This window comes from Conger conger, chromosome 6 (assembly GCF_963514075.1).
Source record: "Conger conger chromosome 6, fConCon1.1, whole genome shotgun sequence".
Classification (NCBI taxonomy): domain Eukaryota; kingdom Metazoa; phylum Chordata; class Actinopteri; order Anguilliformes; family Congridae; genus Conger; species Conger conger.
This window is the reverse complement of record NC_083765.1, coordinates 36279346-36297613: the sequence shown is the minus strand read 5'-3', so window position 1 is coordinate 36297613 and position 18268 is coordinate 36279346. Positions and strand designations below refer to the sequence as shown.

The following is an 18268-nucleotide window of genomic DNA, read 5'->3' as shown; positions in this document are numbered from 1 at the left end:
ACCCTTGATGATACAGAAAAATAAAATAAAGACTAAATAAACATTGCGCCTAAATAACGTAAAATTGCACCCCGAGTTTAAATCGTTACATTTTACGAAGCAGTGACTGTTTGCTTTGGTCCCCTCCTTCTGGGAAATGAAGGCAACAAACGACTGACAGGCAGCAGGCGATGGGAAAAGGAACGGAAGAGAAAGGAGCTGAAAGCGAATCCAGTCCGTCTTTTTTCTCGCGCGCTGCGGAGTTCCTCGAAGCTCCGTGTTTTGGCCCCGATCCGTGCTCCAAGTTAAGCTGTAGTTTCCATGGCTGACCATGGTTTGGTGCTGTTGGCTCTCTGTGTCTGCGCAGCCCAGGCTGTGCCGAGCTCCCTGCGGGATCAGAGCGCTCCCCCGCCGGGACCCTACTCTCACATCCTCCTGCTGGGACCCGGCTACACTTCCAGCCAAGCCTGGCTTTATTATGTGTGTCTGCACTGCAGCCCCGCCAGCAGTCGGATTGGGAGGCGGAGGGAAGACCAGAGTCAGGACAAAGAAAAAGGGAGAGAGGGGCTAGCGACCGCAAACATTTCTGTTTTGAAGGAAATTAAGAAAAGGGGATAACACAAAAATAAAGTCCCCAAGGGTGAAAATGCTGGGTGAAAAAGCGATGCCAGTGCCACCTTCGCCGAAATAACGGACGGGGGAGGCGGCTCGGTGCAAGTAAGATCAGGGGGAAAATAATATATACGTAGCCTATAGTTTCGATAACTGCATTGAGAACATCGGAACGTCGACAACAGACACGCACGGAAAGAAAAAAGAAGAGGGAAAAAACGAGTTCGTTTAAACCGAATTATATAATTGCTTAATTAAGGTAATCAGATTGAGACGCGCCGGCACCCTTTCCCACGGACGATCAGGTGTTATCGTATTGCTGTAATTTTGGCACCCGCCGCTACTTGCAACTCGGATTGTCTATCTGTGAAGCGCTCCACAGCTAGCGACTGTTTTTAGAGGAACAAAAGAACCGTCTTGTTACGGTCTCAGAAATCGACAAGTTATCCCTCTGAATTCTACAGGTTGAGCTGCAGCACCAGAAAAAGTTGTACTGGGAGAAATCCAGGGATAATTCCACCCGAAATCTTTTCCTCGGCTACTCTATTCAAATACCACTGGACAATACTTACATAGACTGAAGTTGCCGCATTGCAACAGGCAAAGAAGTAAAAAAAAAAAAAAAAGAAAGAAAAGAAAAAAAGTGTTCGTCTAGGCTACATGATCGCAAATTTGTGAAAAGGGGACATCAATTCCTAAAGGGAGAAAAAGACTACATTAACTCGGCGATGTCTAGACGAAAGCAGGCCAAACCGCGGTCCGTTAAAGGTAAGTCTTTTTTAATGGATAGAAGGGAAAAAATCCTCCCGAGTAGCAGCATGACCAATGAGATTTCACGGCTAAATTTGGCGGGTACTGTGAAATTCAAAGATTTAATATCTTCTTTCTGTATTGTAGTTTTCCCCCTCCCCGATTTACAAAGCCTAAAGGATGGTGTGACGAGAGAGTGGAAAAAAATAAAACTCAGCCGCCTGTACCCAATTAGAAACGGCTTGCCCCCATATTTGATATTATTATTATTATTATTATTATTACGATTATTATTATTATTATTATTGATAATACATAATACATATTTTGTATTGTTTTCTGTATTTAGACATTTGTTGATATTATGTATGAGACTCTCAATTTGAAATGTGTGTTTGTTTGTGTAGCTATAATTATTTTATCGTTTTAAGACAAGCTTTTCTTTCTATCCCGTTGTTCAAATTGCATGAAACTATGCAAACTTTTAGGCATAAAACTATTTTTGAAGTGCACTATCAATAGGCCGTCTAGTTTGGCACTATGGATATTATTAGCAAACGGCATTTGATTTATTTACTGTGACTAATAACTAACGATTACATTGTTCTAATAGAACTAAATGAGAATTCGGAAATACGAAAAGCATAAACACCTGAGCAATGCATTTATTGTGTGGATTAATAGCCCATAGATTGCAAATTGTTAAAATGTCAAATTAAGTTATTGATGATGACGCGCTTGGTTTAAATCGTGTTATCTTTTTTACATGTTTTTTTATTTTTATTTTATCACCCACATTGCCTACCAGTATATAGCCCAGTCAATAGTGCACACATCGCCTAGCACCTTGACGCCTGTCTTGTTCGCCTTGTTATCGTACCTCGCACCCTTGCCATCTCACTCACACATGTTTTGACGTTTTCACCAGCAGCCTGTTTTCACGGAGTGGATAACAGTATCAAAGTACTGGCCTGTGAGTAAATCGTTGAATGTGATTTGACGGTATAGGCCTAATCCTCCTATTGCCAACTCTCATATTCCCTTGTCCCTCTTGGTTACTTTTTATAATGACAGACATTGCAGTTACGGAAGAGGGGCATTTGGCACCTTCGCCTCTATCGAAAGCAGATGGGCATTAGTGCGACCATGTGGTCGTGTATTTAGACCCCCCTCCTTTCCTCCACCCCCAATAATAACCTTTTTTGTTCTAATTAACGGTAGCCCCCTCCAACGATTATTTTGCCTTGGTTGCATTTTAATCTCATGAAGACAGCACTGTTGATTTTAATAATATCCGTTCTGTGTTAGGCTTTTAAACCTCTGCTTTAATTCTCCCGGTGTTTATCAAATTAATTCGTATGGTAATCGCAACCAAAATATTTTACGAAATAGCATTTTGCTGTGGGTACCGATGCACAATTATAGTCTGGACGGTTTGAAGTTATAAACAAGGCCGTGTGGTTTCGTAACCGCTGCTTATGTGACCAAGTGACTCGTTGCTGGCAGCATGATGTCACGACCTTCTCGAGAAGTGTATCTCATTTTACAGAGACCAACACATTGCCGTACTGCCCCTGATTTGATCTTATGTCACGATAAAAATAAATAAAACAATCTGTAATTCTTAACTTCTGTTATAATACGTAATTTTTTAATTATTGACAGGATACAATTATGAATAATTCGATGTAACATTTACAGACATATTTAAGTGAAAATATGTCAAATTAACTGGCAGTAGAGCTGCTATATGTCTAACATAAATTGCCATCTTCGTAATAGCTGGTGCTAAAAGCTCATGTTTACGTGGAGTGTCATTAGGATGGAATTTGAAGTGTGTACGTAAAATTCTCTCGCCAACACCTAATACACACTGACGTGTGCTAAAATGATGGGGAAGAGGCAGTGTGTGTGCACAGGGGATGGTGTTTGTTTGAACACTACGTTCTGGGGTGTCTTGCCGCACAAACAGAATACAAAAGCGTGTTTCTTCACTTACTCTAATCCAACATGTTTTATGTTTTTTGTGCTTTAATTCCAGTATCAATCCCATGTCTCTAAAAATATAGTTGCTTGCCCAAAACGCGCGTGCACATTCATTCATACATCCACATCCGTGAATTGATATGGAATTATGCGCTTCACTGAGTTTGTTAAAGGAACGTTTCGACATAGGCCCTTTTAATGACTGGATTTGTAGGAGACAGGGAGAGATCAGTGCTTATCAAAATATTATTTCTGCCAATTAATCCTTTTTAATGTGCGTGCAGAGGTCTAAGCTGGGGCATTTCTGCTTCATATCTGTACTGGCCCCGTGAGTGTTCCATGCATAATGTAGTAGTGATTATTACTTAATTACACATTAATAAGTCCTCTTCATTTGCAGGACATTAAGAAGGAATGAATGCACAATAGAGAGAGAGAGAGAGAGAGAGAGAGAGAGAGAAAGAGAAAGAGAGTGAGGCAGAGATTGCTTATTGTGTGTGTGTGTGTGTGTGTGTGTGTGTTTGTGTCTGCGTGCGCAAATGGTTTACAGTCAATCAAATCGCACTGAACCTTTAACCTGAGGAGAGCGTTTGAGACGCCGGTGCGAGGCTGGCGGAGCGAGCCTCAGGAGCTAATGACATCAGTTCCAGCCCAACTCCCATATCTTCTCCCCTCATTCCACACCGCCATCCACTGGTGTTTAAATTACCCACCTCGGCCCTCTGCCCCAGCCCACCTCTCCTGGTGATCGGGGAGGGTGGCTATCAGGGGGGAAAGAAATCACCATTGACCACCATTTGCATTTTTATGTTGCATACAATAGTATCGGTATGATGTTGTTGTTTTGCTGCACCATACCATCCTGTTAATATTACTATGCAGGCAGAACTATTTGTGCATCATTCATCAGAATGGGAGCGATGTACTGAGTCTTCTGAATGCTTTTTACACTGCGTTGGAAGTGTATTACAAGTTTTGGGAACAGCCCCCCCCCCCCCCCCAAAAAAAAAGAAGAAAAAACTTTTTTTTTTCTGTTTTGCCCCCCCCCCCCCTCCAATGTATCGGCATCTTGTGGTGATTGGACAGAGGAACGGAAAACAGAGTACCCAATCCCTCAATTCTAATGTCTTATTCAAAGGGAAGGCTGGGTGTAATACCATAGTGATGTTTATTCACACTTTGAGCACACAGCATGTCTGTGCAAATAGAAGCTTCTCCTTGCTGAGAAAGATTCAGAGTTTGGGAAATGGAAGCATTCCAATATGCATTTCATAAAGGTGCTTTATGAAAGTATGGGGACCCAATTTCTTACTCTGCTGAGATTTCTTCTGGCTGATTGTTTTGTCCTGTCCTCTAGCATTCAGGTGTAGAATCAGTCCTCCTTTATCACCACTTTCTATTTGTGTATTTATTTTTCTAAGATTTCTGCTGTTTGTACAGGACAGTGTTACACCAATGCTAGGGGGAATGGTGCGAGTTCTCATCTTACAACTGTAAATAAGTAGCCACATTTTACTTCGGTAAAGATGTCTTATTTAGTACAACGTCCTGAATTAATTTGGGCACAGTAGGTAAATGTTGACTAGCATTCCTTTAGCATAATGGTTTCTACGATGTGGGGAAGTGAATGAGAATTTGAACAATTGAGTCTGGACTCAGTATATTTCCATACACTTGACCTTGTAGCATTTAACAAGTAAAGCCAGTCTGAAGCTTAGTTCTGAGGTTGTTGTGTTGAAGTTGGCGCTGTGCTCCAGTAACATTCAGCTCCCAGGAGCTAATCCAGGTTCACCCTTACACAACCCCGATTCACTGTGCGAATATGCTCAAACTGATCTGGGATCAGCCTTGCCGTGGGATTAATCTGTCTCCATGCAGTGCCTGTCTGGGACAGTGCACACAATGTTGTGGTTGTGGCCTTGCTTTGAGCTGCACAGATTTCCTGTGCTTTAAATCGCTCCGTTGGCTTGCCCTGTTTGCCCACTTTGTTAGTCGTTCTGCATGCTATAATGATCTGCGAATCTGCACAGCATGATGCCGGAAAAAACGAGCCCTCAACCGGTGTCTCTGCTCGGCTGTCTGTGAGCTAGTGAGTGTGAGTGACCGCGCGTGTGTATACGTGTACCTGTGTGTATGTTTGCATTTGTGTGTGTGTGCATTTGTTTCTGTGTATGTGTGTTTTTGTGTGTGCTTGTGTTCACATGTGCATGTGTTTCTGTGTATGTGTGTCTTTGTAAATGTGTGTCTTTGTAAATACATGTCTGTGCATGAATCTTTGAATATACTGAACGTGTCTTTGTACATGTCTGTGTGTGTATCTTTGTATATGTGTGTCTTTTTAAATACGTGTCTGTGTGTATCTGTATATAGTGTACCTGTCTTTGTATATACGTGTCTGTGTGTGTATCTTTGTGTATACTCTACATGTCTTTGTATATACATGTCTGTGTGTGTATCTTTGTATATACGTGTTTGTGTGTATCTTTGTATATACTGTATGTGTCTTTGTATATATACGTGTCTGTGTGTGTATCTTTGTATATATGTGTCTTTGTATATATACGTGTCTGTGTGTACGTGTGAATCTCTCCTTTCCTCTCTCTCCTTGCTCCTGTGTTTCTCCCCGCTGCCGGCTGCTTTTATGGTTAAATGGCGTTTTTATTGTCACTGAGGCTTTGGAGAGGATGGATTCATTGCTCAATGGACTGTTGTAAAGGGGTAAGTGGATTACCACAGGCGCTGGGCTGTGATCAGGGGAGTGCGACGGACCCAGCCTTCCAGCGCCGACCCTGGATCAGTTTCAGCGCGCTCGGGGTTGCGCGTCCGAGCCGGTCTCGGCTGATCCCAGACCTGTGCCTCTGGGTGCAACCGCTCCTGTCTGCAGCGCTTGTATATATTCGCACCCCAGTCTTTTCCACCGGTCTGGCTGCAGCGGCGTGTGTAAATCAGAATTAGAGTCGCGTTTAAGAGGACCGTGTTTTATCGCCGTCTCCTCCCTCCGAGATATCACCGGCGAGAGGAGCTCTGCCCGGGTTTTCAAAATGCAGATATCTTTATTTACCGCCGAGGGTGGGGACAGTAGACCGGTCGAATCGGAGAGCCACAGGGCTGCTATGCACGGAAAGTAAATTGTGATTGTACAGCCAATCAAGGCTCACGGTTAATTAGCAAATGCTGGTTTTCATACAAGAGTGATTTAACAGCCGGAGGCAGGGGGCTTGGGCAGGCCATAAGCACACATACTGTATCAGGAGATTGTGCACTCTTCAGCAACTGACAGCTAGAGAGGATGCTCAGCAATAAAACCAAATACGAACGACCCCAGTGACATTTATCTGCATTTCCTGACTAATCAGGAAAAAATCACATTGTGCATTGACATCAAGCCTGACCTTTAAAACTGAGGTCTCGGCTTCCGATACAACTGTGAATAAACTGTTCCATGCACAAACAACTTCCTGTCTGAAGACAATAATAGTTTCAGTGAACAATTTATACTTGATTAATTATCTTTCCAGTTAAAGTGGTCAGTCTGTTCTTATCTAGACAAATACAATCAGACCCATTTGTCTGGTGAAAGGATACAAGCGGTGTGTTGCAGGCAAATTAGTACTGGATCAATATTTTGGATGCTTTCACCAATGCAGTTGTTTGCAAATCAGTGGAGATTTCACCATAATGTAAAAAAAATTGAATAATCTCTTATCATATTTGCTTTGGCTTCAGTAAAGTTTTCTGCTGGCTGAAACTGCATCTAACGAAAGCTTGTGTGTGTGTGTGTGTGTGTGTGTGTGTGTGTGTATATGTGTGTTCATATGTTTGCATTCAGTCACATGTATATGTGCCTCCACATACAGTGCAGTCTAAGTATTTGGACTTGGACTATTTTGTTGTTTTCACTCTGTAACAGTTGAAATAAAACTGGTGGGACTATGTATAAGAAGGGCTGTAATTCCTACACGGTTCAACCAATATGGATGTATAATCCCTCAAATTAAAGCTGAAAGTCTGCACCTTAACCACATAGTGATTGTTTTATTTCAACAGTTTGTTGAAACAACCTCCACCTATACTTGGGGGAGCACAGAGTGAAAACAACAAACAATGTGTCGCCGTCCAAATACTTAAGGACTGCACTGTATGTATATGTGTGCGGTTGCGCTGTGTCTCCTTTGGCTCTTGGCACCAGCGTAGCGCCCGTCATAACTGAGCGGTTCCGCTCTGTGGACGTCTTTCTTAACTCCTCGGCGAAGGGACGACCCGGCGCCCTCCCGGCCCAGACCGGGTCTCTCTGCGAGGCTTTCTGCTCCGTCTCTCAGGTCAGCGAGTCGTGACCAGAAGGGAGCGGTTACCCCGTGCCAGAGCCGACCTCCGCGACGCCATGCGGGCGTCTGTACTGTACGTGCGCTTGTGCGCACACGCGTGACATTGTTTTCGGCCTGTGCGCGTATGTAATTGTGTGTCTGTGCGTAAACATGTGCGATTATGTGCAGTTACGCTTGCGTGTGTTTGTGTGTGTGTGTGTGTGTGTGTGTGTGTGTGTGTGTGTGTGTGTGTGTGTGTGTGTGCTCACTCGTGTGCGGCTTCGAGAGAGTGTGTGAGTAATGGGAGATGAACCACAAAATTGTTTTTCAGATGCCTCTTTAAATGACTTTCCATTGTGTAGTCAGCATGAGCAATTCAATTAAACCTCTGACAGGACTCTGTTCAGACCAGGGGAAAAACAGCACCACAGTTTGCTATTTAAGCACTGCTGCTGTACTTCTCTCTGCTGTCCTACCTACCTTGCTGCTGGACGGTCTGCCATGCTTCAGACGTGGTAATGGGGTGTAAACGGATTCTCATTTCAGGCGGTTATGTATACGCACTGCTTCGTTACGGTTTCTTATGCATACACTTTACACACTTTACAGTGTGGGGAGACGGGCTCTGTTCCTTGTTGACCGCCACACTTGTTCATAGTGCAGATGGGTTACAGCACAGCTGCCCAGCCCTGTTGACTGGAGAGCTATTGTCCTGTAGAGGTATTGTCCTGTAGGCTTTCACTCACACCCTAGCAAAGCATGCCTCATTCTACAGCCAGAGATCTCGTTGAGCTGCTAAATAGTACAGTAAAGTGTGTCAAATTATAGAAATAATAATTACTTATTTAGCTGATGCTTTCAGCCAAAGCGACTTACAGTTGATTAGATGAAGCGGAGGACAATCCCCCCTGGAGTAATGCAGGGCCTAACAGCTGTGCGGATCTTGTCGTGGCTACACTGGGGCTTGAACCACCAACCTTCGCCGATCTCAGTCTTCTACTTTAGCCACTAGGCTACAGGCTGCCCCCCAATTAGGGTTGAAATGAAAACCTGCAGGAACAATGTTGGGCAGGCCAGGGGTACAGATAGGATGGGTGTTTTTGACACTTTGCCATTTCAGCCTCCTTGCAGCCTGGCCTATATGCTCTACAGTGACCCCTGCTGGTGAGGAGGCCCCAAGCGGGCATGCGTGTGTGTGCGTTTGCGCGTGTATCCGCTGCCGTGTGTGTGTGTGCATGCGTGCTCGGGCACCTCCCTAGCGGGCACTGTTCCTGCCAATGACAACTCCTTATCAGCAGCCGGCCTGGTAGTGTGTGTGGAAGGATGGGTCTTAATGTCTGAGCTCAGTGCGTGCTGTGCCATTGTAGCAGCTTAGCGGCAGGGTTTATCAGTACCCTGGACGTACTGGGCCAGAACCGACGCACACTCCTCGCGTGCTCTGAGCTGCGTTCCCTTTCTACAGGGGGAGGGGCCGCCGCCGTGGATTCTGCTATTAATTCTGTTTTCGTTATCCTCCCGGAACCCAAACTCATCGCAAACTCCCCTCCCTGTCCCCACCCCCCAATGCCCTTAGATGGGCCTGCCAACTAGAGCCCTCTCCTTCCCCCACCCACCCCCGCACTGCCCCATCCCTGCTCCCCCTCGGAGTCTCCCGGCTCTGAGTCTCCTTCCCCAGAAAGTGATTGCATTGCAGCGCCGGGCAGATTAAAATGTGCTGGAACAATGCGTGAGGATCCTCTCAAAGCCGCCCCATCCCTGGCTGGGTAAAGCAGCTCGGCTCAGGCCAGAGCAGCTCCAGGGGCACTGCAACTTTTATTCCTACACTTAAATATCACTTCTGCTTAAATTTTTATTCTTCTTCATTCAAACTAGCTCGCACAAGAAAAAGGAAAAATTGCAACGTGTCAAGTTCTTCCTTGACAAAGTACGCAATTGACCTTTTGGGTCAAAAAGCTAACCCCTTTAGGGATGTGTGAGTGACGTTGACACTTTATTTAACATTGTTTGAATTGGTCTGGTTTTTGGACTGGCCAGTGAAAATCAGTAAATGTCAGAACCTGTGAGAAATGGTTATATGAACAGAAAAAACATGGCCATTAGCATGCGGTGTGAATGTAGTGCATTAGCATGTTTTGTGAATATAGGTGTGCTATGGCTAGTGTAATGTAATGTAATGTTTATGACACTGCACTGACTGGAAGAGGATGAGAAAGCATGTGAAAAAGGGTGTTTCGGTGGGTGGAGGGAAAGAGTGAGGGAGTTTTAAAGAGACGCATGGCAGGAAGGAGAGGTAGAGGATATGAGGGGACCGGTGTAGACCGTGCCAGACAGACAGGTAGACGGATGGACAGACGGAGAGACTCCCACTCTCAGGACAGAGGAGGCCAGGCTGCACACTGGCAGGGCGGCTGGGCTTTGTGTCCGTCTCTGGGTGTGGGGCCGGTGACCTGCTCGGTCTCTGAGAACCGTACATTAAACATAAGGAGAGGGGCAATTAGCCGACTGCCCTGGACTGATGCATATATTTATGGGGCAGCTGCCCCACTGGAAGGCTTCATGGCTCAAACTGCCCTCATCCAGGGAGGGTGCAGGGGCCCGTATTACCGAGGCTGGGCCCTGACCTGACCTCCGGCCTGACCTCTGGAGCCTGGCCTGACCCCTCTGCAGGACAGGGGGCCTCCCATTGGCCAGTGGCGGGACTGTGGTACAAGAGGCTTTGCACAGACACACACACACACACATTTGCGCACACACTGTGTGTCCCTCTTTAACAAACACATGCACAATATCTTTCTCTTTAACACACAAGTGCACACACACGGCTTTCTCACACAAACATTTACCAAGTCCCTCTAACAAACACGTGCAAGCACACAATCTCACCATGTCTGTCTTTCTCTCTCCATCTCACACACGGTGTCTTACGCCCATAAGCACTCACTGTGCTGCGTTACTGCAGTGGTAGTACTTGACCTCTTGATTCCACTGCACCCAGTAACTTGGTAACAAAGGGAGAATGGGAGGGAGAAAAACACACTCTGAGCGCCTGAAGGCATCACTGGCCGGCGTTTTTCTTTCATGAAAATACTCCCCGCAGAAGATGATTCACGACACCGTCGTGTTCTGCTTTTCCTATTCCTAAAGTATAATTAAATCTGAAAATCGTCCTAACATCTGTGGATTTGATGTGGGTACGAAAAGGGAGTGGGTGTAGCTTTGGTTCGGTAGAGAGATACGCGGTACGGACGCGTCGGTAAACAACCGAATCGTATCTCTCGTCCTGCCGGCGACATTCCAGCTGTCTGAAGTACGGTCGCCGCTCTTCCGCGCGCGGTGCCAATCGATGGCGGGGCGGCACGCAACGGCAGAGTTGGAAACCCGACGCGTGTCCGATTCTGGAGTAACGGAGGGGGCAAATGAATGAGAGATTGCGATTTGTTTTGCGGTTTTGGCTTGAGGTTGCGGAGGAGGTGGGGCCTTGTTTTTTTTTGGGGAACGCGTAGCTTTGAAACCGCTCCGCGATGGGGGACTTTTTTTTGTCTAGCCTGAACCCGTGGGGGTGGTCCTTGTGAGGTATATTGAGTACGGAGCTGCCTGCCTGGAGACTCGGGGCCTGCCAGGCCTTGAATAGCTCCATCGCATGTCTCGTCAGACTCCCGTATAAATTGCTAACATTTTTAGTATCGATAGGCTAACCTCTTTTCTTGGGAGTGATATATTTTTCTCTCTCGGAGGTAAAAGCAGTCAATTGGGGGTGATCTGGATTTTGGAATTGAGTCTCGCCTCGTTGCTTGAACAAACAATCTGTCCCTACTGTTGACGTCTTACGGTGTTTACATGATATGCGACTCAACCTTGTACATGTAACAATATTCCGGTGCAAAATTACCTACTGGAACAATGTGTATGCAACTTCAATTTAAATTTAAAAGAACTATTCATCTTGCATCCTCAACTTGCAAATTTAAAGCATGGTAACAGTGGATTAGAAAAGACCCCCCCCCCCCCCCCCCGAAAACAAATAGCCTGTGTGTGTTTTTATTATTTCATAATGACCTTCTGTTTGGGGGACATGATGCCATTTCTATGGTGCTGTAATTGGTGTGTAATTCATTTAGCGGAAAAAACTAAGCAAGGGCATTTATTTTATTTTGTGTTCAGTGGATGTGGAATTCAGTTATGGAATCTGTGACTTGCATTTGACAAACCTGGGTATTTTTATGGTCTATCTCTGAGACGGGCTGTGAATTTTGTTAACAAAGCGTGTATATGTACATAACCCCACTGCTAAATATGCAGTCAAGTGAAAGGTCTGCTACTGTAATTAACACAATTAGTCTTCCGCTGATCGCCGCTAATTGTTTGAATTAATTTTAAAGGTTAAACAAAGGGTTGTCGCTGAAATATTTTAGTCTCTTGCATCTTAAAATACCGCAAGTGGCTTTTAAAATGAAAGGCTTCAATTTTTTAAATCTTAGTCCATTTTAGTGGTAATTCATAATTCTGCTACATTTAGGCATGGCAGGGGAGATGTAAAAGATTGATAAAATGGAATTTATTAGTCTAGTTTTTATTTATTTAATGAATTACTTTTATTCTATTTTATTTCTTTTTGGTTTGGTGGATACCGTCGAGAACTGTTCCAGGGTTGTTGATATCCTGGGCTATTGGAAACTGGCCATTTTTAAACTTTAGTAGGCTGCTGTTGCCGTTCCGCCACGGAATGCCAGACCAGTAGGGAAGAGGTCAAGTACCGATGGCACATAAGCAAATATGATTGGTGTGTCACTCAGTTTAAGAATCCGTTCTTTTCTTTTAATAAATAAAAATACACAGTACTGTGAACATTCCTAGTCATCCTAGTTTTAAAATATGTATATGTATATATGTATATATATTTGGTCTGTTTCCTGCATTTGTGTGTCAGTAGAAAAGTGTACATTTCCAAACATTTTCCAAACAAATTATTTTACAGATACATTTTTGTTAAATAAAGTAACATAAGTAATGGATGAAGACAGATAACAACTTGGTCGAGGCTGTGTACCTAAGAGAACTGATGCACACTGGTCACTCCAAATATTGATTTGATTTAGTTTTTAACTATTTACTGCTCTTTGAAGTAAACTTTTGATATTTACGATCTTTCAGCTTTTAGCTGTAGCTATGGAACTTTTTTTTGCAGGTGTCTATTTTGCACAGTACTATATAACAAAGTTCAGTTGAAACAAAGTTTCTGAATAGAATTATACATTCATAACTTGATATGCAAGATGCAAAGCTTTGGTACATGCTCTCTAGGTTATTCATACTTAAGTCACTCAGAACCATTATCACTGACACCGCAGCCTGTCGAGCTACGTTGTATGTTATGAGTTCATTTTAGCGGATTGTGTTGCTTTGTGGCGGGGACGGAAGTGTGGCTGTGTTCACCCCCTCTCGAAAGCCATTGTGATTCAGCCACGGACTCGCAACGGCCACGGGAGGCTTTACTCCATTTGAGATTAGCGTCTAAGAAGCCGTTCTCTGTGTTAGCATATTGCCGTGATACGGCTCGCAGTGTAGCTTTTTGTGTGCCGTCACAGTACCTTCCAAATTGATTTGGGCCGTGAAGCTGTCTCTCTTTATTCCGGCGCTCGAATCGAGTCGGAGCCGCGCATCGAGGTATTTAGCTCTGACAGAATTGGTCGCGATTATACTGCTCTCCTTTAAGATCGCCCGAAAGCGCGGAATGGCTACTCCTTGAAGTTTTGGAGTCTGGTGCTTTTTTTTATTTTCAGTTGATTCAATTTCGCCGTCAAAAGGCGAACGCTCCCTGCAGAGCGCGGAATAATAAAACGCGCAAACTGCACGGTTGTCGAAGAAACAATTAAAGTTTCACGACTAAAAAAAGGATTTTCATCAATGACATTTACAAAGCGTGTGTGTATCTGCGAGATGGTTTAATTTAAAGTCTGGTCACAATAGCTTGTTTCCTTAGCCTATTGGCAATATGTACGGGTTATCTGCGCAGGCATTCCGGTTGCTGAAACGCAGTCAGTTAGAGAGAGAAAGTATCCTTCACGTTGCTATGGCTTCGAAAGCACTGGCTGAAAATATTGTGAGAACATTGTGGCAGAAAATGTTGTCATGTATGCACACACTCACACACTTGAAAACAAATATGCTTACTTATGCGTTATATACAAGGCTATACTCCAGGTATTCACTTTCTGCACAATGTACTGAGACAGAAGTAAGGGGCTGTGCTTATATGTAAGTGCTTATATGGAGACAAGGTTTTGTGTGTGTGCATCAGAAAGAGCTACAGTGTGTTTGTGTGTGTACACACTGGGGTTGTGGGGTCAGTGTGTACTTACAGGGACTTGCACTTCCAAATCAGCTGGGGATTTTTTTTTTTACTTACAAAAATGATAGCTTTCCATTACAGTTGCCGGTTGTCTCACGCCATCGCCACATGAATTTCTCTCAGCAACATGAGCGCCCAGCCCGATTCCTGTTCACCTGGCACTTTCTCTCCAACTAGGGTAAAAACCCTGAAATATCTCAAGGACCAACTCACACACCTACCCAAAAACCAAAGCACTAAGCCCCCCCCCCCCCCATCCCTCTCTCCTCATTGTGCTTCTTAACTCCTTGACACTGTAAATATGCTGTTGTTGGAATTAATCCACCACAACCTCATCAGATCCTAGCCAATGAAAATATGCATCCTGTAAGGAAGTTTATTTGTTCCGTCCACCACGTTGAACTAGACCGTGCGAAACCTGGCACAAAACAAACTCATGCTCGGAAGAACATTTTTACCTCGTGTTCACCTTTCACGGTACCAGAAAGCCGGCCACCGTGGGACTGAGAGGGGGGGGGAAGGGGTCTGTCTGACACATAAATTGTCCCGGGGTCTGATTTGCAGTGTCCATAGCGATGGTGTAGGAGAACAGTTGAAACCTGATATAAGATGGAATCGCGTTTTGCCTTCCTCCTGTTTCCCGTGCTCCTAATAAATGCTTCATTCTCCCGCATCAAAAGGCAGGCTGGCTGACGGACAGACAGAGAGGGGTGTGGGGACGCCGCAGAAAGAGAATAGGATATAGGGGGTGTTCAGCGGCCGTGGTCCGGGTCTCGGCCTCCTCGCGCTGATGAGGAGCGCAGGGAAGGGCCGGTCTGGTCCGGGTAGAGCCGGCAGGCTGATCAGAGGAGCCCAGCTTCCATAGCGGCTGACATGGAGAGCTTCTATCTGGGGTGGGCGCAGGTAGCATGTTGTGAGATGTGTGTGTGTGTGTGTGCGCGCCGTGTTGTGCTTTAGCAGAGAAGCTTGGAAACATTGAGCCCCTGCTGAAGAACAATAACTCCATTGACGACAAATGGACTAATATCAGTGCGTTGTGTGTGTGTGTGTGTGTGTGTGTGTGTGTGTCCATGTTTGTGTGCGTTGGATTGAATCTTTGATGGTGATGCAAGGGTCATATTTTTTCACACACTGAAACATCATAAAACATAAAACATCACCTCTCACTTTACAGGCAAAAAAGTAGGGAAAAAGACTTTGCCTCATTCTCAGTGCTTGAATGTGGCTCGTGTCAGAGCTAAAGAGTGGAGATGTAGCTCTGGGACGGCTCTTGTTGATGCTGACAAAACTGCACTTTGCCGCAATACATTATATATATATAATATACATACACTCACCCACCAAGCACTTTATTAGGTAGACCTGTACACTACCTTGTGAATGCAAATATTTAATCACCCAATCATGTGGCAGACCAAATGCCAGAATGGGGAAGAAATGTGATCTAAGTGACTTTGACCATGGAATGATTGTTGGTGCTAGACAGGGTGGTTTGAATATCTCAGAAACAGCTGGGATTTTCTCCTCCAACAGCCTCTAGATGCAAAAAAACAAAAAACATCCAGTAAGCAGCAGTTCTTCAGGCAGAAATGCATTGTTTATGAGATGTCAGAGGAGAAGGGCTAGACTGGTCAAAGCTGACAAGAATGTGACAGCAACGCAAATAACCACACATTACAGTGGTATGCAGAAGAGCATCTCTGAACACTCAACGCCTCAAACCTCTAAGTGGACTGGCACCAACAGCAGCTATAAGTCCAAAAAAGAAGTCTAAAATACCTAATAAAGTGCTCAGTGAGTGTATATCTTTGTTGCCCTTCCACTCCCGCACCTATCGAAGGCTAAGCGTTGTGGTCTGCAACGTGCTTCTTGGGCTGAGCGTCGCCTTTGAGGTGGTACGCTGAAGCTCCTGTTTGGAAACTACAGTGATGTCAAATAATCTGTATTTTCCAGTTTGTGTGTGAGAAACACACAAACAGTAATTTATATACTGTACACAAGAACACATAAAAATGCGCACACATAGCAAACAGACACAATTAAGCACACACATAGAAACGCATTGAGCACACAGACACAATTAAGCACACGCACACACACACAGAAGCAGTCTCTGAAGTGCAGCGATTTTGGAGTTAATCTGTCCTTGGGTTGAGGGGGGGAGGAGAGAACCTCGGCTGTGGGATCAGGGCCTGCTGTAATGCCTAATCGAGTCTGCATCACGCTAAATAATGCCCGAGCGTGAAATTAGAGTCTGAATTCTAAAAGCAGTCCCCAATCTGTACGACAGGATAAGGCCATTAATGTGCTCCCAGCCTTCTCCTCCTCCTCCTCCTCTCCCAGGGACTGGGCTGCCCAGGGTTCTCCTGTCTGCAGTGATGCTGCCACAAACATCTGATGCCCGGGTCTTATTGCTCTAAAAGTGGGTATTGTTGCTGGTATTGCTTGGGGGGCATCTCCTGTGGGGAAAACCACACTCCTGAGAGAGTAGAGAGACATAGGCCGAGAGACAAAGAGAGAGAGAGAGAGGACTCCCGTCATGGTACTCTGAACGCAGTGGCTTGATTAACAACTTCTTTCTTTATTTGATTGTTATAGCTCTTATAAGGGATAAGGTCTAATGATGACGGCCCGCCGGTAATAGGGGGGTTCACTCGGATAGGGTTCCGCGTTCATCGTTATCTGTGCTGGTCAATTGGGCTGCCATGAACTGCAGTCAGAGCCGCATATGAAAGGTCCTCCTCCGACTCCACTCTGTGAGTTGAACTCTCATTTGCGCTGTGTAAAGAAGCAGCTGGGGGCTCCCCATGTTTAGGAGGAGAACCACAAATGTCTTCACTCTCCCGGATTGGCTGTGGGGTTTTGCGGCATGAATTTGGCTGCCTTTGCAGAGGACTGGAGGTTCCAAATTGAAACAATAATTTATATGAACGTATATTATATATATTTTAAAAATCGAATTATGATAGTGAGAAATAATGTCCAAAAAATGAATTGAAATCTTAATCTGGATGCAATGTTATGTTTATGTGTATAATTTCAGTTAAATATGAGTATGAGGGGGTTAGGGTATCCAGTCAGGAGGACGGAACAGGAAGAGGAAGTCAGCGGAGTGCAAACCAGAGCTCCCACCTCCGGTCTCGTCTCCGTTTGATCGCATCATAATTGGGTGCCGGGGGGTCGCCATTAGCATGAATTCCCCTGAGCGCGACGCTACGATCGCACGCGGCGTCAAACGGGGAGCTGTTTCTACCACTTTCCCTCTTGCCTGTTGCTGCTCTCTCCCTTTCATGGCATCTCTGTCACTCTCTTGTTTTCTTTTTCTCCCTGTTTTATGTGCGTGCTGCAGGCATATTGGATCTGTTTTTTTTCCTCCTCTGGCGTCTGACAGGCGGCGTAGGGTTTGAGGTGGGATGAAAAACAACGCCGAGATCTGAACGCACTTTAATCTTTGACTGCAATAGCTCCTCCGGAACAGAAGCAGAACAGGCCTGTTTGCGCCCGGGCGCATGTTAATATATATATACACTTTTAACTTGGCAAAGCGGCGCCCGGTGTTAAATGATACAGTTGTTGCCAGCTGATACGCTCTCGGCACAGAGTGCGAGCGAGTCTGTGCGAGAGACTGAGGTGATGCAGATTGAAACGGAAGGTGACAGCACAGACACTACACCTAGAGCTTTCTTCAGGAAACGCCTGCTGAACACAAGAGTGAGAAACATTGCAACATTGCACTTTACCAGGAGTGCGTGTGTATGTATGTGTGGGTGGGTGGGGGTGTGTGTGTGAGCATTTGTGCAAGAGAGACCGCTAGCATGCGAGTACGGAAGGAGTGTGTTTAATCTGTGTGTACAGAACATGCTTGTCTGTGGCAGTTGGCATACATGACTCTGAATGAGGATACAATCTACTTGGAGAAAAGGAAAATTGTAAATGGTTAAAATAGATAGATAAATAGTGTTTGTTTCTTGTGGCTGGGTGCCTGGCGGATCGTATTGTGATACACCTGCCAGGCGCACACCCTGGCTCGCCCTGATTGGTCCACCCAGGCGCTGAGGCCCTGTGTCGGAATGCACCGCTCTTGTGGCTGCGCTAGCCTCCGTGGCCTTCGCTCACCTCTCAAATGTGACGCATCTGGCAGACACGTTTATTCTTGGAGAGACCGAGAGAGAGAGAGGGGGAGACTTAAGTGCTGAAGAGGAACAGGAAACACAATGGCAAAACATGGTTTAGAACAATTCTGAAAACGGGAAAGAAAAGTGGTCAAGCCCAAACAAAAACCTCCCCT

At 45.2% G+C, this 18268-nt stretch overlaps 1 protein-coding gene across 2 annotated transcripts in view; it reads left to right on the top strand.

Annotated features, from left to right (window-relative positions):
* Positions 1 to 312: 312 nt before the first annotated feature.
* Positions 313 to 18268, top strand: part of znf423 (zinc finger protein 423) — a 134879-nt gene continuing 116923 nt past the window's right edge. For both annotated transcript variants that reach the window (XM_061246700.1, XM_061246699.1), the window contains exon 1: positions 313 to 1359. In XM_061246700.1, the coding sequence (XP_061102684.1) occupies positions 1320 to 1359 (40 nt within the window). In that variant the 5' untranslated portion in view covers positions 313 to 1319. The remainder of the gene's footprint in view (positions 1360 to 18268) is intronic.